General features: G+C 47.2%; 1 protein-coding gene across 3 annotated transcripts in view; it reads right to left on the bottom strand.

Moving 5' to 3' along the window:
* Positions 1-3,501: 3,501 nt before the first annotated feature.
* ZNF407 (zinc finger protein 407) overlaps positions 3,502-25,240 on the bottom strand; it is a 459,946-nt gene continuing 438,207 nt past the window's right edge. For all 3 annotated transcript variants that reach the window (XM_053571862.1, XM_053571865.1, XM_053571864.1), the window contains one exon: positions 3,502-5,903. In XM_053571862.1, the coding sequence (XP_053427837.1) occupies positions 4,582-5,903 (1,322 nt within the window). In that variant the 3' untranslated portion in view covers positions 3,502-4,581. The remainder of the gene's footprint in view (positions 5,904-25,240) is intronic.

The following is a 25,240-nucleotide window of genomic DNA, read 5'->3' as shown; positions in this document are numbered from 1 at the left end:
TCCCACAGGCTATGTCTTCCTCAGGCACCTGCCTTCCCTGCTGCAAAGCTGGCTTCCTACGCTGATTCCTCTGCTTCTATGCAGGGTGTTACCTTGTGGGGCTTGAAGCAGACCCATGGGGAAGCTGGTCCATGGCGGGGCAGAGGGAAGCTGCCCTGGCCTCCTGACTCTTCCATGCTTATTTCATACAGTTGCTTCTTCACGGGGATGAAAAGTGAGCCCACGACTGAGATCCCGAGACATTTAGGAAAATCACCCAGGGCCCACCTGAAAGAGAACCCCCATCTCTCCCTCTGTGAGAACGCTGGCCCCAGCCAGTCAGCTAAGGGGGTGCAGTTGCCATTGTCCTGCCTGGGCCACAGCCGGCCAGGGCCACGCCAGGGCCATGGCTTCCAGCACAGCCACTGCTGCACAGAGCGTGCGGAGGCCTCCCTGGCCTGCTTCCCTGCCCTTTCTTTACCTCCAATTATAAAGCAGTGCTAGGTTTTCTCGTCAGCCTTCGCCATGTCTCCAAATGGCTTTTCAGTGTCAGGCCCATCAGGAAATTAACTCGTCCTGCAGTGACAGCTGCTAATTTTTCCCCTTACATGTCAGATGGATCGCCTGCTGAAGCTAATAATGAATCACCAATTCCTGATTAGAAGGTGCTTCCGAAACGTATAACTGCCACCGCGCTAACTTTTTTCTTCATGTAAAATGATGTCGCCCTAGAGGGGTGGGAGACGAATCGTGTTCTTCACACGGGAGCAGGAGGGCGCCACTGAAGTGGGTGCACCCCTAAATCACGGGGTCCTATTAAAACAGTGAAAGAAGCAAATACTTCCAGCTCTTTCTTCAGTTTGCTAAACAAATGACTGTCCTCCCAGAACCAACTTGGGGTTATGAGTATGCCAGGCCAGCTCTCTGGTGCTTTCTTTATGCCAGTGTTTTTAGCTTTATGTTCAGGAAAACAAAAAGCTTGGTAGAGCTGAGATCCACAGGCTGTCCATAGGTTGCAGAACGTTTCCGACTGTGAGCTGCTGCAGAGGGAGGCGCCCAGCAGAGACCAGCAAGGATCCTTGCCGCCTGCCTTCCTGGATTTTGACAAAGTGTCTTCCCTTGACCAAACTGTAGTTTGAACCTTCTCCTAGGTCCATCCGTAAAACTTTTTAGGCTTATCAAGAACCCTGCTAAGTTGAGTTAGCCATAAAGCCCATCCTCTGCATCAGATCACCTGATCAAGTCCCCTTCACAACACGTAGGTGGGCACACACACACACCCATGTACATACCGGGACACACACACACACACATATGGACACAGACACAGGCATATACACACAGCCATGCACACGCACACGCACAGAGACACAGTTGTGCACACACACACAGACATGCACATGGGTGCACACACACTCACACTAAGTCACACTTACACACGCACAGGCCATGTCCTGTTTCCCTGCCTGTCTTCTTCAAGAACCCCGTTGGGCCAGTTGAGCCAGGAACACCCACCCCTGCCGTAGGGTCTCCCGGTGAATTGCAGCCTAAACCTACTGGCGTCTACTCACTGCTTCCTCCTCGGCCAGGAATGCGCAGGGAGCCCGGCTCCACGCTGAGGCCTCTCTCCCCTGTGGCAACTGCCCAACGGCAGTGTTTTTGCCACTGTGACTCCTGTCCAGCTCCAGCTTTTCTTTGACACTTTGGGGTTCACATTTCTGGACTGAGCTGATAAGCGACTGTGGATGTTTCGGTGCCACATCGACATTGTCTTAGCACATTTACTTGGTTCTTCAAAGCAAATCAAGTAGCAAAAGGGATGTTTTCTGAGTCAGGTGACAGGTGTGTGGGGCAGTGGGAGCTCCAGGCAAGCACCCTCGTGCTGGTAACTGCTCAGTGAGGACTGACGCGCCCCACAAAGACGCCAGATCAAGGCACAGGACTCTGAGGTGGCAAGGGCCTCCGAGCACAGAGGCCACCGTCTGTCACATCCTCCGTGCACAGCAGGCACTGCCCCTCTGTGCCAGGGACAGGGACGTCAACGTCAAGCTGCGTCTCTAGCTGATGGGGGCGCTGCACCTCCTGGGGCCCAGTCATCCAGTTGGCTGCAGCTAACACGCGGTCTTTCTGATCACAGCCCCCCACTATTTCACGCACTTTGCTCCTGACTTCTCTGAAGTTCTATCAGCTCCTCCAGCGAGAACGCCATGCAAAGCCCAGGTCTTCTCTCTGCCCTCTCCCGCCGCGACGCACGGGCCCTGCTCGCAGAGCCTGCCACGCCTCATTACTCTGAGGCACACGTTTGTGTCTGTGCCTCTTCAGCCCCCTCACATTCCAACAGTTGCGTAATGAGAGAGAAAAGAGTGGTAACATTAACCCAGCTCCTAGGTAATTACAGGATACAATGGCTCTGAGAAGCCTCTGCAGTCCTTCGGAGCCTAGAAACACCTTCTGTACAATTTTTTTTATGCAAAGGCCTGCTCTTTTCATTGTGCATACAACATGATTGCTGGTTTGACACTGCAGGCTACACTGGTTTTATGAAGGATTAAATGCCACCTGAGACATATTTATCCTAAATAAATCACAAACGGTAAACTGCAGCATGTCACTGTCAACACCCCGGACTGCGGCAGAAAGGTTAGCCGAACAGGGCTGTGCGCGGCTGGGAATTAGCATCTGAGCCGCGGGGCTGCGGGTTACTGCTAACGGGAGAGATGATCAAGAAGAAATATTTCCACTGAAAAACACCCCCCTCCCTTTTTTAAACATGTATGAGAAGCTGGAGAGGGCCATCACTTTGTAAAGGTCACCTTTATCCTGATAACAAACAGAGTGATCCTGTCGCTGTTCGCTGAGGACTGTTTAGGAAGAACTGCACCGTCCTGCTGTTTTTAAGGACCAGGGACAAGTCATACTCAGCTAATTATAGATCTCAGTGTCATACTTGAGGTTTTACCTTTTATTTTTTACCTTGCGGTTTTTGGAGGGGAGGCTGTGGAAAGGGAGGCGGCTCCAGAGTGAAAGAACTCAAGGTAGCATGAGGATGTCAGGAAGGCACAGGGCAGCTGTTCGCAGGGCCAGCGCCCAGGCTGTCCCCTCAGAGAGAGGTTTTAAACGGTGCTTCTGGGCGGCGCCTGTGGCTCAAGGAGTAGGGCGCCGGTCCCATATGCCGGAGGTGGCGGGTTCAAACCCAGCCCCGGCCAAAAACCACACACACACAAAAAAATAAATAAATAAATGGTGCTTCTATTTAAACAAAGCAGCTACCATTTTCCTCCCTTCTTATGTTTGTTCTGCGCAGTTTTTAGATGCTAACCATGATAGAATATGTTATTGTCACCAGAATGCATCTGGGCCATTTGCCAGATATTCAAAAAACAATCTGAGGCTGCAGGAGATGTGTGGGAGAAACCAGCGTCTCTGAAGGGGCCCAGGGGGGTGAGACGCTGGCGGACGGGGCCCTGTGGTTGGCACAGCTGCCTATCATTGGCTGCTTGAAATACAATGTCCCCATTATCTTTTAACACTATAATTTTATTTCAAAGAAAACAGAAACAGAACTTAAACAACCTTTGCACTTTACAATTTTGGTAAAGAAATGAGAGCAATTATATCAAGAAACAAATTATTGCAACATAAACTTGCATTCAACAGTTGCAGTGAATGCACAAGTGAACACTGAGGGGGGTGGTCTCTACTTGCTAATGTTTAATGTCAGTGATTTCTAACTGACATAAATCGCAAACAAATCCTGCAAAAATGATGTCAATATGAACAAACATTTGTTATAAAAACCAAAATATTGATATGAACAATATCTTTCAGAGTGCACATTTCATATAGACTTTATCATATGAAACTAAGTCAAAATTAGAAGCATCCGGTTGTCTTAACCAAGTTATACTTTAATTGAATATAAACTTCAAGGCTTTTCTTAACCGCAGGCTTAAGAAAATTTCTTTTATGCAGAACGTGACCCAAGCAATGAATACGCCTACAATGTAAGAAGAAAGGAAATTTATAAATGAAATGAACTAACAGGCTTCCTTTGGTCTGGGGACACTGTCATTCTAAAATTAAAAACGAATTAACAGGGAGTGGTTACCATCGTAGTCGTAATTTTAACCAAATATATAATAAAAAGTTGAAGTTGCTACATGCTGGACTGCAGGAGCAGATCTGTCCCAAGCCACACGGTCCATTTTCATTACTCTTCCGCTGCTAGGGACCGACCTGATAACTGAAATGGGAAAACGCTTGTGAGGGGAAAAACCAACCAGACAACACTTGGCGTCTCCTCTGCAAAATGGCTGGGACAGAGCAGGGCGTCCACCCGAGGACAGGAGCCGAGGGGCCAGGCCTAAGGGCTGCCCCCACTGCTGCAAGCCCCACTGCCATGAGCTCTGCTGCCCTCCCATGCACTCGGCTGTCTGTCCCACTGGTGCACCTTGTGGCACCCATGGTGCCTTTTGGGTGGCTGATGTGCATGTGGCCAGGGTGCATACTCGGTCCTCCTCTGAAGTTGAGCTGTCCTTGGCATGAAAGTTTATGCTCCGGAAGAGCGGGGCCTGCATGGCGCGGAGAGCACAGAGGCCCAGCCTACGCCTCTTGCAGCTCGGTGCCTTCTCTTTGGCTCTGGATCACGGTGGTGGCCGGGGATCCTTCCTGGGTATAGATGACCATGCTTGTCAGCTGCTCTGCCCCATGCAGGGCCCCAGCCTCAGCACCCAGCGCAGCCCCAGCCTGCAGGAGCTCCCGAGAACCTGCTGCCTCGATCACGGTGTGTGAGTACATGCCCGCCTCGTCCTGTACCCCCGGGGGCAGCTCAGTCACAATGTAGTGTGTAGCGCCCTCAGGAAAGCCACCACTGGATTCCTGGACCATGGCTTGGACCAACTCTTCTGTCACGATGATCTGCGAGATCTCCCCGTCGGACTCCACCAGGTCCACACGCTCGCCCTGCACCCGTAGGCCGTGTGCATCTGTCTCCTGCATGATGATCTGGGAGCCCTCCCCGGCCACCATGTGGACAGCGCCCTCCTCGTTCACAATGACCTGGGTGAAGCCATCCTTAATTAACTGCCCAGCTGCAGCCGCGTCACACACGGCAAACTGCAGGACTCCGTGGACCATCTTCTTGAAGGCCACCTGGGCTGGTTCCTGGGGGGCAGCGACAGCCGAGGGATGGGTCCCATCGGCCAGCACCTCCTGAGCGTCCTGCAGCACCTGGGCCTCGGGGGGTCCCGGAGGGGTGGCAGCACGGGAATCCTCCTGACTGGGCAGCTGGATTAGCATGTCCTTGGGGCTGGGCCTGCCCTTCTCCTCGTGCCCAGCTCTGCTCTCCTCCTCCCCTAACTCAGTGACAGCGCAGAGCAGTGCATCTAAGGCTGAGGAGGCATCAGTGGGAGGGACTCCAGCCTCTGAGAGGTTTAAAATCTCCTGCTTGGTCACTTGCTGGATCACAGCACTACGGGGACCGAGTGGCTCCTCCACGCCAGGCCCTTCCATGGAGCCCCCCACCACGACCACCTGGGTGGCTCCGTCTTCCAGCTGCTCTGGGACGATGGGCGCAGGCATCATGCTGCCCACGTGCGCCCCGTTCTGACTCGTGGTGATGACCTGGCCGTCCTCTGTGATGTGCACCACCCGAGCGACCTGGCCAGCCATGGCCAGCGTCTGCAGCGTGGCGGCAGCTGTCTCCTCCACAGAGGTGTCCAGGGCAAAGTCCCCATCGTAGCCCTGAATTATGATGACCTGCTGTAGTTGCTCAGAGGTGGGGGCCGGCCTCCTGCCACTTCGTGGGGGCTTCTCTCTGACTGGGGACTCCTCGGTCAGGGCGGCGGCAGTGAAGGGGCTGTCTGTCTCCACGAAGGTGGCTCCTTGTCCCTTCAGACGGCACTCGTAGGACTTGGAAACGATGCCTGTGGGAGACAGGGACCAGTTAGAGCCAGACCAAGGGTGTGTAGGCTTACAGGTGAGGGTCCTCGGTAACCTTTAAAACTGCAAGAAAAACGCAAGGAACCACTGTCCGAAAGCGCCTCAAGTTCTCCACGCTGAAAGCGTTAGAAGCTCGACATGTCCTCGGACAGCTGTGGTGAGCAAAAGGCTGGAAGGCATGTGGCTGAGATGGGTGCCATGCTACCCACATTTGGGGTTAGCTGTGCAAACAGCCCCCAGCAGCTCCGGGGGAGGGTGGGGCGCTGCTCCCACGGTCACATCGTTTCTAACAGTGTGGTCGGTAATGGGAGGGAAGCTCAGAACAGCAGCAGTATCTTCTAACCCACAGGGAGGCTTTTACAAAAATGTCCAAGTAATATTTGTTTATTCAAAAAAAGGAATAAATTCTTTGCATATTAAATTAAAAAATACATCATCAACACCTATAAGAGTTTAATGCAGTAAGTATTTACTGAGAGTCCCCTAAGTGTTAGGCACTGAACTTGGCCACAGTGCATCCCCGTGGGCCAGGCAGGGGGCTGGGTGCTCACAGGTGAGGCTCGGGTGGTGCAGAGCTGGACAGGGGACTGAGCACCCTGGACCCGGCCTCCTCCTCTCATCCTTCTATACCTCAGCACTGTGCCTAGTGTGGAGGGAATCTGCTTGTGAATGACGTGAATACCAGTGTAGGGTGACAAGGACAAGCACAGAGACACACGTTCAGCCTATAGTAATCTGTAAAAGCAGCAGCATTCAAGCCCTGTCTCGAGGGCTAGGACCCAAGACATCCCTCTGGGGCTGGAGAAGGAGGAGTCTCCCAGAGAAGCGGCAAGGCCCACCTTGCAGAGCGGTAGGATGGCTTGGCTGCCCCTCTGGCAGCTGAGGGCTCAGGCTTTAGAAGATCAGATAGTTTAACTGGGACCAGGCTGCTCTAGGCCTCCTACCAAATGGGTCTGGGCTGAGAGCTGTGGACAGAAGGGACCCACTAGATGTCTTTGAGCAGGAACATTGTTGGAGTGTGACAGAGGGGTTGAAATTTTTGATCTTTAAGGCCAGCTCCAAATTCCTTAGTGACAACACTGACTCTTTAGGAAATACCATAAGTCCCTGGGATGTGAGCAGAGGGGATAAAGTGAGACGAGAGCCCAGGAGAGGACAGGGAGGCAGGACAGGGTGGGACAGCTGGTCTGGGGCTGTGAGGTGCCAGGAAGCACATACAAGGCCTGCCTGGACAGCCCAACTCACCCTGTGTCCTTCACCATCTGTCTTCGGCACACTGAACACTAGGGCAAGCAAGTGGGGCCGGCACAGGGATGTAGGAGGCCTGCCCTACCATGAGAAGGGGAGCTTCGAGCCCCTCTTGAGATCTCAGGAGACCTGAGCTGCCCTTGGTGGGGCAGAGAGGCTGGGCAGTAGCACATGGCACAGGGGATGGGCGTGAGGGCTGGGCACACTCACACACCCTCAAGGCACCCAGACTCAGGGCAGGGCCCACTGCTTCCCGTATCAATGGGGTAAAATAGGGCTGGAAATGATAATCTTTATTTTCATAAACAGAAGCTGACATTTTAAACATGGTTCCTATATTTTTCTTTGAAAGTTTTCCGTGCTTTTCTAATTCTTGCCTCCAACCCCCTAAATAAGAGTGTCCACGAGGGATCACTGTCAGGATTTCATGTCTCAATAGTAACCTCATCTTTGAGATATTCTACTTTACTCTTTTTAGCTTTTTTAACGGCATACTTTATAGATTATTTATTGCTAGCATCTCTTAAAAATAAGGACAATTCTGCTTGCCACATGGAAAACATTCGCTTCTACAGTGGGTCACTTCTGAGCACAGGCCCTAGGCCAGGCCCAGCACGTTTGTCAGGCAGAATCAGCCTGAGGATGTCTGGCTCAGCCCACACTGCAGGCCGATGCTCCCAATTTCAGAGTATTAATTAGCTGTTAACTGATACGCCTTCTTTTGCAGGGAGCTTTCCCCACCCGTATAAACCAGGCAAAGGAAACCACTTGTCTCAAGGGTCAACCAGAGAAAGGAAACCTTCCCAGAGAAAGGACCAAAATGTCCATGAATCTAGTCTAAGGAATTCCCTAATTACAGTGCGCCCCTGTTTTCTCTTGTTTACCTAACTAGCAAGGACAGACAACAACTGGGCACCACGGAATGAGGCCCGGAGCCAGCGACATGGTGTGCTTGTTACCAAGCGTGTACTGTACAGCAGGCCGTGAGGCTTGCTGGGGGCATTCACGGTCTTCAAAGGTCAGCACTCGTGCCTCTGGGGGCGTGTGTGCAGTGCCTGGAGGGAACTATCCCAGTGCATCTGAGTGGACCCTGCAGAGAATGTGCTTTGGCTCAGAGATCTGTCCTTCCCTGACTGCCCTTCTGCTTTGAGGGCAACAATCCTCCACCCATCCTGGACCTGGAGATTAGAGTTCAGAAGATAAGCATGAGCTTAGAGTAAAGCAAAGAGATCCTAGAATGAAAGGGTTGAATTAATTTCTGTATGGATGGCCATCTCCTGAACTTTAATCCCCCCTAAATTCTTGGGGACTGCTCTGTGTGTGAGCAGAGGCCAAAGGAGGGTGGCGCTCCACACAGCCCCCACCTTTACTCCATCTCTGCCTGAGTTTAAGCCAGGCATGGTGTGGCCGGTCCCAGTCAACCTGCCATCCACTGGGACCTCTAGGTCTTTGTCATCCACTGTATTTGAAAAAGCGTCTTCTGGCGTGCTGGCTCGTGTTCCTCTAACCCTACTTTTCCACCTAGGAGGCAATACTAGACCTCCCGTTTGATCCTGCAATCCCATTACTGGGCAGCTACCCAGAAGGAAAAAAATCCTTTTATCATAAGGACACTTGCACTAGACTGTTTATTGCAGCTCAATTTATAATCGCCAAAATGTGGGAACAGCCTAAATGCCCACCAACCCAGGAATGGATTAACAAGCTGTGGTAAATGTATACCATGGAATACTATTCAGCCATTAAAAAAATGGAGACTTTACATCCTTCGTACTAACCTGGATGGAAGTGGAAGACATTATTCTTAGTAAAGCATCACAAGAATGGAGAAGCATGAATCCTATGTACTCAATTTTGATATGAGGACAATTAATGACAATTAAGGTTATGGGGGGGAAGCAGAAAGAGGGACGGAGGGAGGGGGTGGGGCCTTGGTGTGTGTCACACTTTATGGGGGCAAGACATGATTGCAAGAGGGACTTCACCTAACAATTGCAATCAGTGTAACCTGGCTTATTGTACCCTCAAGGAATCCCCAACAATAAAAAAAAAAAAAAAACAACAGGAGAAATGATTATAGTTGGGAATGAAAGAACAAACTACTCACTCCTGGGTCATCTCCGGAAGAAACGGTGCATACTTGAGTCCAAGCAATGCTGTTCTTTACTTGCAACCGGACATAAAGTCCCTTTGGGTATAGAATTATCCTTTGAATCCCTTATAGCCCTGATAATTACGCTATTCTGAACTACTTACTGAATTTATTTGAATCCAGAGGTGGGTTAAGCCACTTCCAGACCATTAAAGTAAACTACATGGGTAAATACTGCTGTCAGTACGGGGTGTGATGAAGCCGAACACCACTAACATCTTAACCTCTGTGCGAGCACAGGCCCACCAGTCCATCACAGTTCATAAATGCGAGTGCAGGTCCATCTTTTGATTCAGCAATTTAATAACTTCGAGTGCTGTCAGTACTGCTTTGAAAAATAGCACCTATAAAATGTAACAGCCTCAATCAGATTGAAAAAGATTCATCCACTGAAGATTCTTCCATTTCAACCATAATGAATTAATGTTGAGCCATGTATAAGTTCAAGTGTCATTTAAACTAATGTGACTCTCTACTGTAACTTTAAATTCTAACTGGGCTATGACCAAGAATTTACTGGGCACATCAACTTTCATTTTTGAGCTCTTTCTAGTAAATAGGAACTGTAAAGCTCACCAGTGCAGATGGCCAAATGGACATGGTGTTTGGAAAACAGGAAGGTTGTACAGGTTTTATCTTTAACCTCCTAGTCACTGTGCTAACTCTCAAACTGCACAGAGCTTTAATGGAGCTTGGATGCCCAACATAATATTTGTATGACACTTTCCTTATTATTATTTTTTTTTCTTCCTTTTGAGACAGAGTTTTGCTCTGTCACCCAGGCTGGAACACAGTGGCAGCATCACAGCTCACTGCACCCTCCAACTTCTGGGCTCAAGCAACCCGCTTGCCTCGATCTCCGAGTAGCCAGGAATACAGGTGTGCACCACCACACCTGGCTAACTTTTCTTCTATTTTGTAGTGATGGGGTCTTGCTATATGCTCAGGCTGGTCTCAAGCTCCTGGGCCCAAGTGATCTTCCTGCCTTGGCCTCCACGTGCTGGGCTTACGGGTGTGAGCCCCTGTGCCTGGCTGACCTTCCAGTGACTCAGATCAGGACGGTGAGAGGAGCTAACTGAATGCTGGGCCTAACGCAGTCTTTTTGAATCTGTTCCCAATAGGGTAACGAGAAGCTTTTCGTGGAAGGTGTGAGAAGGTCAAAACGCAGCCTGGTGCCCGTTTACAAAATCCTTTCATGAGCACAAAGATATCAAACTCTCTCAGTTAAATGCGCTGGAAACTGACCATTTGGTTGAAATGAAAAGGTTTTCTTCTGGGTGTCTGAGGATTTGTTCTCGGGGAAGTGGTTTTGGAGAAGACCACTCCTTCCCATGGGTCCCCCTGAAGCCAACATTTCCAGAGTGGCAAAGCACAGCCCCACTGTGGGGGAGTGGAGGGGTTAAGCGTCAAGACTCTGCTCCCCAAAACTGTGCTAAGGGCTCTGCTTTGCCTCTGCTGAGCTTCTGGGAAGCCACACTCAGGGCCGAGAACCTGGCGGCTGCCCCGGGTGTGTGCTGTTCTCTCCTTGCCGTCATCATTTTTTCCCACAGAATAAATACCTTATGCTTTTGTTAAGCTTACATTTAATTAAAATGTACAGAATTTGTGCAGTAAACGCGAATGAAAAAAATAAAACAAGGGCCCCCTCTCTTGAAGGCATACGTTGTGAATGAAAAATGTCATTACAGACTAAAAAATTTTGCAGTAAACAGGGCCTACAGAGAGAAGTTTCCCCTGTAATGACATCCATAAAATACACAAATGGCACTTTTAGTACCATCCTGAATATGGCATTTTCTGTGCTCTACACACAATCTAAATGGTTTGATCATAGAGCATAATACTCCATTGGGTTTATAGAACAATCAATGTTCCATAAAATGATGTATTTATCCAATAGTAGGCTCAGCAGTTACTGGGGTATGACATTGCGGGACACAGGCCCGGGCTCCTCGCGCACACGCCGGCTGTAAAACTTATCTCACGCCACTTCAACAACTTCATCTCATCTGTGGCAAGTAATTTGTGGAAGCCTCAGCTTGGTTCAAAAAAAAACTTGTAATAAAAATTCATAGAATTTTCAAGAGAATGAAAGCTGATGACAATAGAAAGGTCACATTGTGTCTCCACTAAAGGGGTCAAAGGTTGTTGGCAGTTCTAAAACTGAAAGTAGATTTCATGCATCACGTAGCAGATAAAGATGGTGTTAAAAAGACACGTCGTGGGGGGGAGAGCCTGGGCTAATGTCCTATGTAAACCACTTTGTTGCTATGAGCCAGCATTTATTTTAAATTTCAAAGCTTCTCCTGAAATGGTACTAAATGTTTATACATTGCTAGGTTACAACTCAGACACTGCGGGGAGTTTAGATTTTCTATTTTGGTAGGGCCACTAAGCTTAAAAATGCTGGGTTGGTTCAATGTTGTAATTAAAGCACCCTGAATATGATGTGATTAAAAAAATACTTTTCATATAGAAATTTGGGACACATATGACATTGTGGTTCTAAGCCACATCTAATTTTTCCCAACTTCAGTTTTAAGATGTAATTTTAACAAGAATGTTAAGAAATCATACTTAATGTCTATTAAAATGAAACAATATTAACAGATTATGCTAATAAATTAGAGCCATATTTTAATGTCACAAAAGCTTAGAAGTTTCTCAAGTGAAAGCAGGAAAAATGACAGATTAAAATTCAATGAAATATAACCTTTTAGAAATTTCAAGCCGGGAATACATTATTCTTACAAAAGCAGTCACCAATAGTTTAGCCAGTCAAATCGATATCGATAATTGCTCCATGATTTATTCATTTTAAAGATAATAGTAATTCCCTGCCATTACGTCAGATGCCTGCTACAGCGCTCTCGTTCAAATCTGGTTTGGAAGAAGGAAGTTCTTCCCCCTTAATAATACTGGTACTTATCATGGGAACTGCCTGCCTTCCAGCTACCCCCATTCAACAGCCCGGACTTCCTCAGGTTCCTCTGGGGAAAACTCCATCAACTGACTTAGGATCAAAGAGAGAGGGTCACAGCATGGGACAGAGCAACCACTTAGTCTTATAGTTAAGAAACTAAACGACAAGTTCTCTTTCTTTTGGTTGTTTTGTTTTGTTTTTTTCAGAGAACACAGGTTGGTCTTTACCTCATGTCTCTTCATAATTTTCAAGGGTAGAGACACATTCCAGTCAGTGGTACTAAAATTCACACACAAAATAGAGATGGCTACGTTAGACTGGTTGAGATACAAAATTAAGAATTACTTTAACATGTCAAAGACTATTTGACATGTTAAACATGGTAGCTACACTAGTTAGATTTATTTCAGAGCACAGACTTGCCTTGAACTTTCTAAACCCCAGCTGACACGAGCTGGCCTATGGATGTGATGTACTGAATATATCTCAACATAATTAAATGAAATTTTGGTAAGTATCTGCCATGTACTGCCCCCCACCACATGTGCACTCACAAAGGTAGATGGTGAATGATTAGGGTAAAGGCCTAGGGATGTTTTCAATTTCACAAAGGCCCCTGTTCTGGAAGAAGAGATGGGGAAAACTGCTTTTCTGTAAAAATTAACCAAAGTTCACACCCTTACCGAGAAACGCTTCCACATAAATTCAATAGTACAGTTTCTTAAGCTACAGTATGCACTTTTTAGTAAAGGAAAACTTACCACAAACCAGGACATACACTGAGGTACGGAGCGTTCTAGACATTTTTTCTTGGTTCTCATCAGTCCTGCACTTACCACCAGGAATGATGGAAGGTCACCATGTAGACCCCTGAAGAGAATTCTAAGATACTCAGAAAAAACTAAGAATAAATTTTCCCTCAAGTTGGAAATGTATAATCGTGCAGGCTTCTAACGTTACCAAGAATAGTCTCCATGGAACTAGATATTTCCATGGGCACTGAGGAGTGACAAAGAATAAAAGACAATATTTTACCTTTAAAGTCACAAACCCTAAGAAATTTTGTATTATATCAGACCCTTAGGTATATATTATCATTTTCATGCATGAAGATCTAAGGTAATGGGAACTGGGCACACAAATCTCACTCAGTGAGATCAGAATGTGCCCTTTCAGGTTATCTAGACGAGCTTTGGGGGGTGAGGGGAGGGCAGCAGTTAACTGTTTCTCTGCTGAGCAGAAGCCTGGGAGCTATACAGATAGATCATGAAGTGGCAGCCACATAACTTTAAAAATTTGACTCAGGTGACAGAAATAGTATCATCAAGTTTCACAGAGGGTGATGAAATGCCACTTTAAAGTTAGACTGTGAAATGCTCTGATTTTGTCATTTACCCACGAACAGCACTTGTTAAAAACAGCCAGTTGATTTACCAGCAGAACGTGCTGGAATGTCTGAAGTCCTATTTGGAAAAAAGCAAAGGGTGGCGGAGGGGACCTATGCAGTGACACACAGGGTGGGGCTCAGGTTCTGCATGGTGGGCGTCCAGGTAGGCCTTGGCACGAGGTAGGGTCTTAAGTGAGCACTCGCCCCTCTGAGGTGCCAGCCTCATCGCATCCTGGGCCTCCTCCCGGGCTTCAGCATCAGTGATGACAGCAGAGAACAGGTGACAGTGCCCAGCACACACGGTCCTGGAATCCAGGCGGCCCACATGGGGAGGCTGCGCCCATCTGCTTCCAGGACGGCCGCCTCTGTGCAACTTACCCCAGTTAATAAACCGGTCAACTAGTGCAACCAACTAGTGTAACCAACTAGTACAAACATTCTTTTCTGCATCATGGAATCAGAAAATTAGGAAGCCTAATAACCTTTTCTTGAATGTCCTCTGACAGTTTATGAGCCCCAGTGCAGACAGCACAGTGTCAGGGACAAAAGTGCTTCACATTATACACACCTTCAAAGGCAACATCCGCAAACAAGGCCGCCCACCTTGCTGCAGGGCATGTTTCTAACAAGACTGACTCTAAAAGGCTAACAAGGTACAGATTAAACTTCTCTCTTTTTTGTTTTTCTGGCAAACCCTATAAAAAAAATCACACTCACTTTGCAGCCATGCTTATGTTTCCATTATATTATAGCATCTTCATCTCTTTTCTGAGGAAATGAGAGAAAACAGACATTTGTCTGCCTTGCAGACATTTTCATATGCAGGTAAAAAGCAAACCACTTCTCAGTAACCACACACAAGCACCCTTAAAATCAAATTTACAGTAAACGGAACCACAGCTCGGGTAAAACACTAACTGTTAGTATTTTAATTATCAGTGAAGCTTTTGGAGGTCTAACATCTGCTCACCCAAGTGACAGCAGCTGCTGGTGTGCTCTGACAACAACGCTGTCTCCCTAACATCTCAAAATGAGTCACACGTTCTGGGCACACGGCTGCTGCTCCCTGCTGGCTGGCTGTCTGTGCCAGGGGACCTGAGCGTCCTGTGGGTTGCAGCCCAGTTGGGCCTGGCCCCTTCACAAGGAGATGCAAAGCTGGCAGAAATCCCCGAGGCTCGGGAGTAAGCACATCAGAGGGAGCACCAGAGGTCAACAGAGGCCTGGGTGTAGCGGACAAGTGCTATGAAGTCTGGCATGAGGGCTGGTCACTGCGCCCTGGAGCGATTTTTAGAATGGGCTATTGCAGAACATAGCCAAGGAGAGGAGACCGGCGTGAAGGTAAGAGGGTATGATGGCTGTATGGCTGGCATCAGTCCTTTCTGGGATCTCCCCTGGTAGACTCAGGAGAGCAGTTCTGAGCAAAGCCTGCTCACGGGAGGGCAGCTCCAAGGTGTGGTGTGGACACTGCCACGGTCAATGTGGAAAATGCTAATGCATTTTCTTTTTAACCAGCGGGTGATACAATCTTCATTTTGAACATTTTCCTAAATATCTAAATTAAACTCCTATTTCACATTACAGAATATCTGTGGCTTAGGCCCTAGAGAATAATACATGCAGAAGATAACAAAGTTTAAAATTGATTTAAAGATACCAAACAAAAGACCAATGAAGAGACTTAAACTTTTACTTTGAGATGAGCAGGATAAATAAAAATGAACTTAGAAATGGAAACAATGGGTAAAATCTGGCAATGAAAGCGTGAAGTGATGTGGTGTACAGGGAGTGGGGACCGCACTCTCTCTCCTCCAGGCACCTGGTCTGGTGTTGAGAAGTCCGGCTCAGAGGGCGTCTTTACACAAGTACAATACGGAACCCAGTGGATTCTGACCCCAGGCCCAAAGGGGCCCTGACCCCCCTGGTGCACATGTGACATCACGCATGATGAAAGCTGGGGACCGGGGCTACGTGCCTGGATGTCTGCAGTGTGACCAATATTAAGGACATCTGGTGTGTCCAGAGCTAAGAGGTTTGTGCCATTTTGTCTCAGCAACTACACATGTCACATGTAAAGTCCTCCAGCAAATTTCTACAGGACTTATTTTAAATTGGGCAACAAGTCTAATGAGGTAACAGTGTGGTCCTGGGGCCATGGCCATGTACAGTGTGCTACACGAGCCCACTGTGCTGCAGACGGTGTAAATGTGATAGAAGAAAATTACTAATTCATTAAAGAGTCCACAGGCTTTGTTAAATGGGCAACACTATTTTGCCTTTTAACTAAAATCTTGTTTAGAAGGAGCAGCAGGCACATGTAACAGCAGGCATGAGTTATCAGACGAGGATGCTGCTCAGCGGTGATCAGCGCCCACCTGCAGGTGCCAGTCCCCTGCCATGCATGTGTAGGGTGCAAGTCACAGACACCACACAGGAACCCAGAGAAGATTCCGTACAGGGAACGGTGATGTGAGCAGGTTGGAAAGTTAAACCACCACATGTCATCAAAACTCAAGTGTTCTCATGAGAAAACATGCTTACATTAAACAAGCAAGCTGCAAGGTTCATTTGGATACACAACCGGTTGCCCATCTGAAATCATCTTCAACAAGGTTTAGAAAGGAAAACCTGCAATATGTTTTAAATTAGCACATGTTTGAGAGTTGATCCTTCTGTAAAATTTCTCAGTCCTTGGATAACTGGAAGTCAAGCTCCTGATCTCCCTCAAACAGGTGCTTGCTTGATATTCTGAAGGAGTAAAGCCAGCGTAGGATAAGTACTTGTATCAGCACCAGGTGGCTTAATTATATATAGTCACATAGTAGACTAGAGACCACTTTCTAACATTTGTACATTGTATATGCATAATCAAATGTCACTTTTCCATGTTTTCTTGGGATACATACATACATGTGCATATACAATTAGGTACACACAAACACACCCTCACAGACATGCTCAGAGTGCAGGGTACTCCATCAGGCTGGGTTTCCATGTCTATTCTCCTCATCAGACTCCTCACGTAAAGGACATCTCCAAGCACCTCCCCAGAATTATGAATCTCTGTATGCCGGGTCAGGAGTGCAGACAGGAGGTGAGCAGGCAGGGTCTCTGCTCCCAGGAACCCGGAGCCCTTCTGGGCCTTGCAGGACGCTGCTTTATGTGATGGCAGCCCCAGACTGCTGGCAGTACAGCTGGAGTAAGCATCACTCAATGCTTGAGCAACACGTAGTTCTTTAAGACAGTGGTTCTCAACCTATGAGTTGCAACCCACAGGAATTATTAAAGGGCTGCAGCACTAGGAAGATTGAGAACCACTGCTTTAAGAGCTGCTCGAGTTCCTAAGGGTAGGACATTTAAACAGTTGTGATGGCTCTAAAACCACCAAGGTTCAGAGTTTCCAGTCCATTCTGATTCTTTTCTCTTCCCCAGAACCTTGAACATAGGTTCCATAGCTGCCTGGGTGGTTCTGATGCTATTACTGTACTTCATAAGAGACCTGAGATGGGAAATAAAATCATGTCATCCATAGCCCTGAGATCTTAAAGTCAGTAAATGAGAAAAAGGCAATCACCTACTTCCTGTGGTACTAGACTGAAAAGAATAAATATCCACAGTGAAAATCAGTAGTTTGATTAAGCATAATGTATAAATGTTAGAAAGTGGTCACTAGACTACTATGACCGCCGGCAGACCTTTTAGGTTCCCTAAATAAGCATAGGAAGAATATATTGAGATGCTTTTGTAGTTTGTCATATTTGTCATCCATTAAAGAGTTTCTGAATAAACATGACAAATATCTAAGTTCTAAGGAAACAGTAGTAAAACTGGTCTATAAGAAGTTGGATACCGACATATTTCTTAATTAGACATTTCTTTAATTTGAAATTTACTTTAGGTTTTAGAGCTACTGATAGGCACCTGCGCACGAGGCCTGTTGCGTGTAACTCTAGCCTGTCACTCTGATGTTTAACTGTGCAGACAGTTAAACTGTGACTGCGGGCCTCTACTACTCACTGTGGCATGTCCAAAGCATGGCATATAATAGGCTTTAATAAGTATAATTTTAAACAGAAGACAAGAATACAAAGGGGAAGAACTGCATAATCTTTAAAATGGTTTCCAGTCATCGAGAGGAAGAGCCTGAGGTCTGGTGTTGATGTGGACTGGACTCCTCACTACAGCCAGGAGGGCTGGAGGACAAACCTTGGATCCCATGTTTCAATACATCCAAGGTGCCGACTGCCTTTATTCTGACTCTCCATAGATGTTTCAAGAATGAACAGCCATGGAAGAGAAAGATAGTGTCTTCTCCCAGAGCATAGGGAAAATTTGTCCATTTTATCATAATAAAAACAAGTACCCTGTCAGGGCAAAGAACAGGCCGGCTTACTACTCATGATAAGAGATCCGGGTTCCTTAAGCTCAGAGCGCATCATCTATGCCACTGCCCACTGCGTGTATGGGCTGGGGCTCTCTGTGTCAGCCTGGGAGAGTTGGGACTTGGAGAACCAGGACGGATGCCGACTCCCCGGCTATGACTCTTACTGTGAGTAATAAAGTCCTTTGTCTATGACCCAGGCATCTCGTGGCTTCTGCCAGCATCCACGGACTATGGCAGAATAACTTTGTTCGCAAGTGGCTTCTTGCTGGGCAGCTCTGATTCAACGGTGCTGCTGACTAAACCCTGCCTGTTCCTACACCTTTCCCCTCTCCCTTTCACAGGGTGGACCTGATTTGTGGCAGGGGGCCTGACTCCCCAGCGTAAGCTAGCAGTTGTGCTGTGCTCAGGACCATCTGCAACTCCAAGACACCATGTGCCCCCTTGGGGGTGCCCAACCTTTTTGGGCTACCTTGGCCAGGACACTTGGGGCTAAGGCTGCAGACAGCTGGGATATGCTTGGCCTGATGAGCTACAGTCACTGAGGAGCTGCAAAAATTATTAGGTATATACTGGCAGGGACCAGGAGAGCCCCCCAGATAGGACTTTGAGGATACTTGCTCAAGGGGACCAGGCATAAGGACAGAAAAGCAAAAATTCATTTTAATTCCTCAGGACATGAGACTGGTGGAGCAAGTTTCCTTCTAGGGAAGCTCCTAGAAGATGGGAGGAAGTGGTGCCTGAGTCGCCCAGGCAGACAGTAGACAGAGAATGACAAGGCTGAGGGAGATGGCAGGTGGGATGGATGTATTCTAAGAAGGACTCTCAGAGCATTAATTATGTCCCATGAGGGGACCCAGAAGAAAGACCCGCCATCCACATGGACTAGGGAATACACTGAGGGAGGGCCGCCAGTCTCTCTGACAATTTGGGGTGGCCTCTGCTGCAGGCTGGGGGTGACAGCAGGAAAGATGGCTTGTTAAAACTATGGGGATGAGGACTCAAGGAGTGGAGGCTGACTGGAGGTGCTCTGCCGGGGCAGAGGGCAGACAGAACACGGCATCCCTGCAGACAGTGGCCACCAGGGTGAGGATCTGAATGCTTGTGTCTCCCTGCAATTCATATGTTGAAATCTTAACCCCCTAGATGATATGTTAGGAGTTCAGGCCTCTGGGTGGTCATTCCTCACGAATGGGGTTATTGCCCTTATCCAAGACCTCAGGAGGATCCCCGCCCCTTCCACCATGTGGAGGTCCAGCAAGAAGACAATGTCTGTGGACTAGGAACGTGTCCTCACCGGAAACATCTGCCAGCACATCAGTCTTGGACTCTCCATCTCCAAAATGTAAGAATAAGCTTCTACTCTTTGTAAGTCACGCAGGGAGCTGCACAGTGAGCGTCATGGTCTTCTGCTTAGTTTGTTTCCAGACTCCAGACAATGTTCCAACCTGTAATGTAGCAGGGCCCTGGGAAGAAGGGCCTGAATTGGTGCTACCCTGGCTGGTGTGTGCTGGACACAGTGGACAAGGCCTGCCAGAGACTTCCAGGTTGATTCTGTACAGGGTCTCAGATGGTGCTGACACCTGGAGACCCACAGCATCACCACACTCCCCTGCAAGACTGGGTTACAGGTGGAGTTGTGCCCCGCACACTTCCTTACCATTTCAGCAGAGAAGGCCCAGGGGGCCTCCCACTCAGACGGTCATTCGATGGCAGCACCACACCCTGCATGGAACAGCGTGTCATCACAGACGGGGAGGACATGGAGAGCCCTCCCACATGTCAGGTCAGTTCACTAATGTGGCCCCACAGAACCCGACTGCTGCTGGAGAGCGGTGGCTCTGATCACAGCCACTGCGTTAGATGTGCTGAGAGCAGGTGAGATGGCTCCAGGAACCTGCTGTGTGACTGTGGCTTTAAGGTACAGAAGGCAATCTTCTCCCTCCTGCCTTCTGTTACAGCGCAGTCAGAGGACACTAGACGGGACACAGCTGCACACTGTCCATGATGAGAATGACACCCTGCTAAGCAAACTGGACGAGGCAGTAAGGGGGAGGGGAAATTGGGAGGCATAAGTAAAACATATGTATTCCAAGGAGGAAAGACTCTACAAAGATTCAGAAACCTGTCACTTCAGTCATGACAGAGGGGTACACTGGGTAGGGCCTAGGGGAACCATGGCCTTAGAACTCCTGCCCATGTCCACAGCTGCCCACCATGAGCTAGAAGGGCCCCCCAAGCGCCTACTGTCACATGGAAACAGCACTTCTGGGACCAAGCCTGAATGGGGCAGAAAACTGAGGAAGCTGCATGAAGAGGTGGCCTATGCTCCCAGGTCATGATGTGTCACACTAGACAGCAAGACAGCAGACATTTAAAACCAATCCCACACGAACACATCTGCACTTTCAGTACAAGTTCCAAATCCTTATCTACTAACCTACACAAGGAGAATTCCCCTTCCAAACAATAGACCTGGGCATGGAAAGATCCTGAGCCATTAGAGAAAGATAGAAGATTATTTACTACCAGGATTTTACCAAGACAGCAAAGTAAACCAAAGCAGGCCAAACCCTTCGATAGGATTCAAAAACAGTATCGAAACTGGTTTTCCAGTAAATTTGTTTTAGTAAATTCTTATTAATCCAATAATACCATTTCCCAAATTTCTAGATAATGCTTAAGTTAGACTCCTCCCCATCTTACTGATTTAAATTTCCTAGATGTTCCATCATCCAGAAACTTAGATATTTCAGGTAATTTTCTAATTATTTATTCAACAAACATTAATACTGAGAACTTACTACATCACCACGGTGAATCTGAACTAGAGTCCTGGCTGTGAAGGCATTAATGAGCTATTTGAAGATACCAGCATGACGGATAAGCGCCATGGCTAACGTATGAAGTACTTGAGTAACTTATCTGTACACAGATAAGCCTTCACAGAAAGGCCAACTCACTTGCTTAAGGGTAGGGACCAGGAAAATACTTACAGAAGACCTGATCCTTCAAGAAGGGTGAGTGAGAATTTGTTAGCTGGGGAAAAATAGTGGAGAAAACTCCCCGTTACTTTATGCATTTGTCAAACCCAGCTAGTGGCATGGCCCGGCTGCTGAATCTGAGCAGGAAGGGTATGGGGGGAGATGACGCAGGGACTGCCAGGCACATGTGCTCAGGGGTTTGGACGTGGACAGCCCATGTGACAGGAGTCGCTGAAGAAACGGAAGCAAGTAAAAAGCATGAGCAGAAGTGTGCTACTGGAAGGCAGTGTGGTGAGAACATGTTTCTAATGATGGGATTAAACTTCTGCAGCAGCCCAGCTGGAAGAAAATAAACAACGAAGGCAAGACTGACAGGATGGTTTCCGTGGGGATGGAAACTGTGGAGGGACCCAAGATCTTTAAGTGGGGCCATGTGAGAGAGGTGGAAACAAGTGCATGTGGGAAATGGAAACCGGAAGAAGGCAGCAGCAGCTCGGCTGTTCCCGGAGGCCTCTGGGCCACATCCTGAAGTCGCTGTCAGGCCCGCAGCTGCACACCCTCAGGACACACATGCCCACGGCTTCCTCACTGCTGTGTTCATTTACCATGCAGTCCTGTGTTCTCCCTGACTCTTCCACAGTGCTTCTGGCACTGTGCACTGTGTGTGGCACTCTGTTTTCATACATGGTGGGAAGCTGGCTGCACGGGACAGGTGCAGAGGAACAGCAGCCTAATGTACGTAGGAGGGTAGAGGGGAAGAGACCATGGCGTGGGACGCTGCCAGCTTCCAGGGGATGACCAAATCACATTTTCATCCACCTTTGTGGGGTGGTGCTCACATAGGGCAGGAGATGGCTGGGTGTAAGGGAATGAGGGACATTAAGGGAAGTGGGAAGGAGGAGAAAGGAAGGAGTGTCAACACGACAAAGGTCAAAGGCCCATGGGCCTGCAGCTTTTAGGTTGCTGAAGAGGCTAAGTGTTCATGTGGAATAGCGCTTGGCTTCTCTCTGATTTGCTTCAGTCTCTGTACCCCAAATATCCCTTTTCATCAGTTCACATTCTTTGGGTTCTTGTGCCCTCTCTTCACTATCTGAGTAGCAAAATCTTGAGTATGATTATCAGGTCAAGGACGTGCTTCTGAGCCTTCCCAGGTTCGATAAGAAGCTCTGGGGGAACTCAGACACTCAAGGCAGCAAGGGCACTGTTGTAATTGTTATTTCAAGAAAAGCAATCAAACAGGCATTTAAATACCTTCCCTTATAACAACAGAACAGCATTAGGTTCTCCCAGGCCTACTCTGCAGGCCTCTCCAGTGACCACTTGCCCATTCACTCTCAGGGGTTTTCAGTCTCAATCACAGGCTGCTTACCTTCCACCTGCAGTGATTGGGTACATAAGAGACACCGAGAGAAAAATGTAAGTCAAGTGGGAAACTGCTATGATGATAATTCTGGAAATTTGCCTCAAAATGGCTTTCTGAAGATCCTTAAGTTGTATTCTTCTGACGAGGACTTTCACACTATGTACAGCAAATAGAGGCATCGGAAACTTTTAGTAGTACTGATACTTAACAGTTAAGATCCATTATATATACATATTCATATAATGTACATATATATTATATTGTATATATTTACATTACAATGTAAACAGGGAAAGTGTTCATACATATGTAGTATCATATCCCAAACAGAAAAAAATACCCAGTCTAATTTTTTCAGTCTTTAGGAATAATGACTGTGTACAAACAAAATACGTTATTTGCAAATTAGTGCCTACAAATAGCAGGCTCTCATACCTTGTCATTTAAAAACAAAACAAACATTTGAAATATAATTACAAAAATTTCTGAAAAATAATCTAGGTTTTTTTTTTTTTTTTTTTTAAAGGCCCAAAATGTCAAGGGTTCTAATCATCAGCTCATGAAAGTGGCTTTCACTGCCCTCCGATGAGCTACGGGCTGGGTTCCTGCAGGAGAACCAAGAAGATGCGTCCAGTGGACAATGGTAGTTGCTAACCTGCTCGAGCTGGAGAAAGGCTCGGCTTGGCTGGAAACTGTACATTTGACTGTTCCAAGAATACGCGCAGTGGTCCAAAATAACTGTGGGGTGAAGTCACCCAGGCAGTGCGTGGGAGGCTGACAGAACAGAACAGCACCAGCAAAAGACATCCAGGGACACGCATGCCTGAAGAGGGCTGCTAAGTCAAGACCTGGGGTCATGGGAGGAAGGAAAAAGAGGGTGCACGACTTTGTCAAATGCCAAAAAGAAATGCCACGAAGATGGAAATTCGGTCTCTAAATGGTAATATACAGGGTGGACATAAAATTTGTGTGCAATATGAAATAGTTGTGACTTTAAATTGCATGCAAACTTTATGTCCACTCTGCATTATCTGGAAGACCTTAAAATTGACCATTCAAACCAGAATATGGGCAGATGAGCAGAACAGAAGGCACAGCCTGGCCCTGCTGCAGGTGGACCAGGACAGGCTGCTCTGTGACTGATAGTCTACCATTGGGCTATTTCCTGCTTGAGCACGTGGTTCATGACTTGGATACCAACCCACGCCACATTCTATATAAAAAACAGAATATAAGGCTATCTGATTAGTGCCCTTATTAACACAAAGAAGAACAGGAAGGCATGTGAGACCTGAAATGATATTCACTGAAATATGGAAATTCATACGTTTACCTTCACCTCCATTCACTATTAAACGTCATCAAGTATTTTTCTCAGCAAAACTGCACTTCTCTTTCCGGGAGTACCAAGACAATCAGAATGACAGGACTGAATTAATTCCTCATTTACTGGTTGAAAGAGACTCAGAGCAGAATTGCCAAAGGGCACAATACAGAGAGTGACACTATACATCTTAGCTTTTCTATATGTCCGTTTGATTACTCTGCATGGACATTTGTGTCATCCTGGTGATCTAACCGCTGTTGTCTTACTTAATTTACAGAGTGCCAACGTATTTATTAGTAAGTACTATGCTTTGAAAAGTATTACTAAAACATCTGAAATTCTTAATAGAAATTCCAGGAGGTCCACCAGATAAACTGCACACAGAATGTAAAGGGGGAAAAAAAACTCTGAGAAAAGCCTCCATTACAGAAACTTGCCTTAGAAAGCAGTAGGGAGACTGAAGCCTGTCCCGGCCCAGGTGCCAGCAGCAGAGAGTGGCCTTGAACAGAAGGCCTGGGGCTCTTGGTCCCCAGGGGTTGCAGCTGTAACCCCTTTCACTCAGAAACACCCTTCTGGGGAGGGCTTTTCATAGTGTTTTCAGTAACTTCTGTTTCTAGGCCTTCTTTTTACTAGGTTAAGTCTACTGGCTGGAATAAGGCTATTTGCTTTATTCGCTCCTATTTTGGACACTGTTCTGCTAATAATTAACCCCCCATGGAATGACCTTGCATAATCAATTATCCCAATACGGCATATAAACCAACAACCAATTCCTACATCGATAACTTAGCCCAACTCACTTGGCTAGGTTCTTTCTTAACAAATACTTTTATTATCCAAATTTTCGTTTTATTGTCTAATTTTTGACATTGATTTACATGTAGAATCAATCAGAATCCTAAATATTCCTACATATCAAAAAGTAGGTTGGATTTTAGATACAGCCTATTAATAAAGAAGGTTTCATTCCTTTCCCACCCAAATACTTTTTAATCTGCAGAGAAACTGCCATGAAAGTAACAATTTATTTGACCCACACTCAGCTTAGATATATGGAAGGACAGAGGTCAAGGGACGTCTGGGAGGCAAACACCAAATCCTGACGAGACAGACTTTTCAGCTCAAACCAATGCAAAAAATATGCAACTGGAGAGAGAGTATTTTCAACAGGGGTAAATTCAACTCTATGAAAAAAAATAACAACGAAGGGAGGAATTTCATGCACAGCCATTCAAAGGGGCTAAATCAAGGAAGATGCTGTGAGGAAATCTGAGACTCAGCTCCACCTCGGGTGGATGGTCATGGTTTGGTTACAGACTGACTCAACTTTCCAACTGGTGGGCTATAAATGGATCTTAACTTTTAAGTATCGGCACTACTAAAAATTTCCTCTGGAAGTCCCTAATATAAGGCCTTGAACAGGAAGTGCGCTAGCTTTAAATAGGTGGAGGAGCTCACAGCTACCTGGTTTCCCATTGTCGTTCTGCGAAAGCCCAGGTTCTGAGAACAGGCTAGCTCATTGCTTAGATGCCTCTACGCTCTCTCTGGGTTACAGATTC

The sequence above is a fragment of the Nycticebus coucang genome, chromosome 19 (assembly GCF_027406575.1).
Source record: "Nycticebus coucang isolate mNycCou1 chromosome 19, mNycCou1.pri, whole genome shotgun sequence".
NCBI lineage: Eukaryota > Metazoa > Chordata > Mammalia > Primates > Lorisidae > Nycticebus > Nycticebus coucang.
This window is presented reverse-complemented; position numbering and strand designations above follow the sequence as displayed.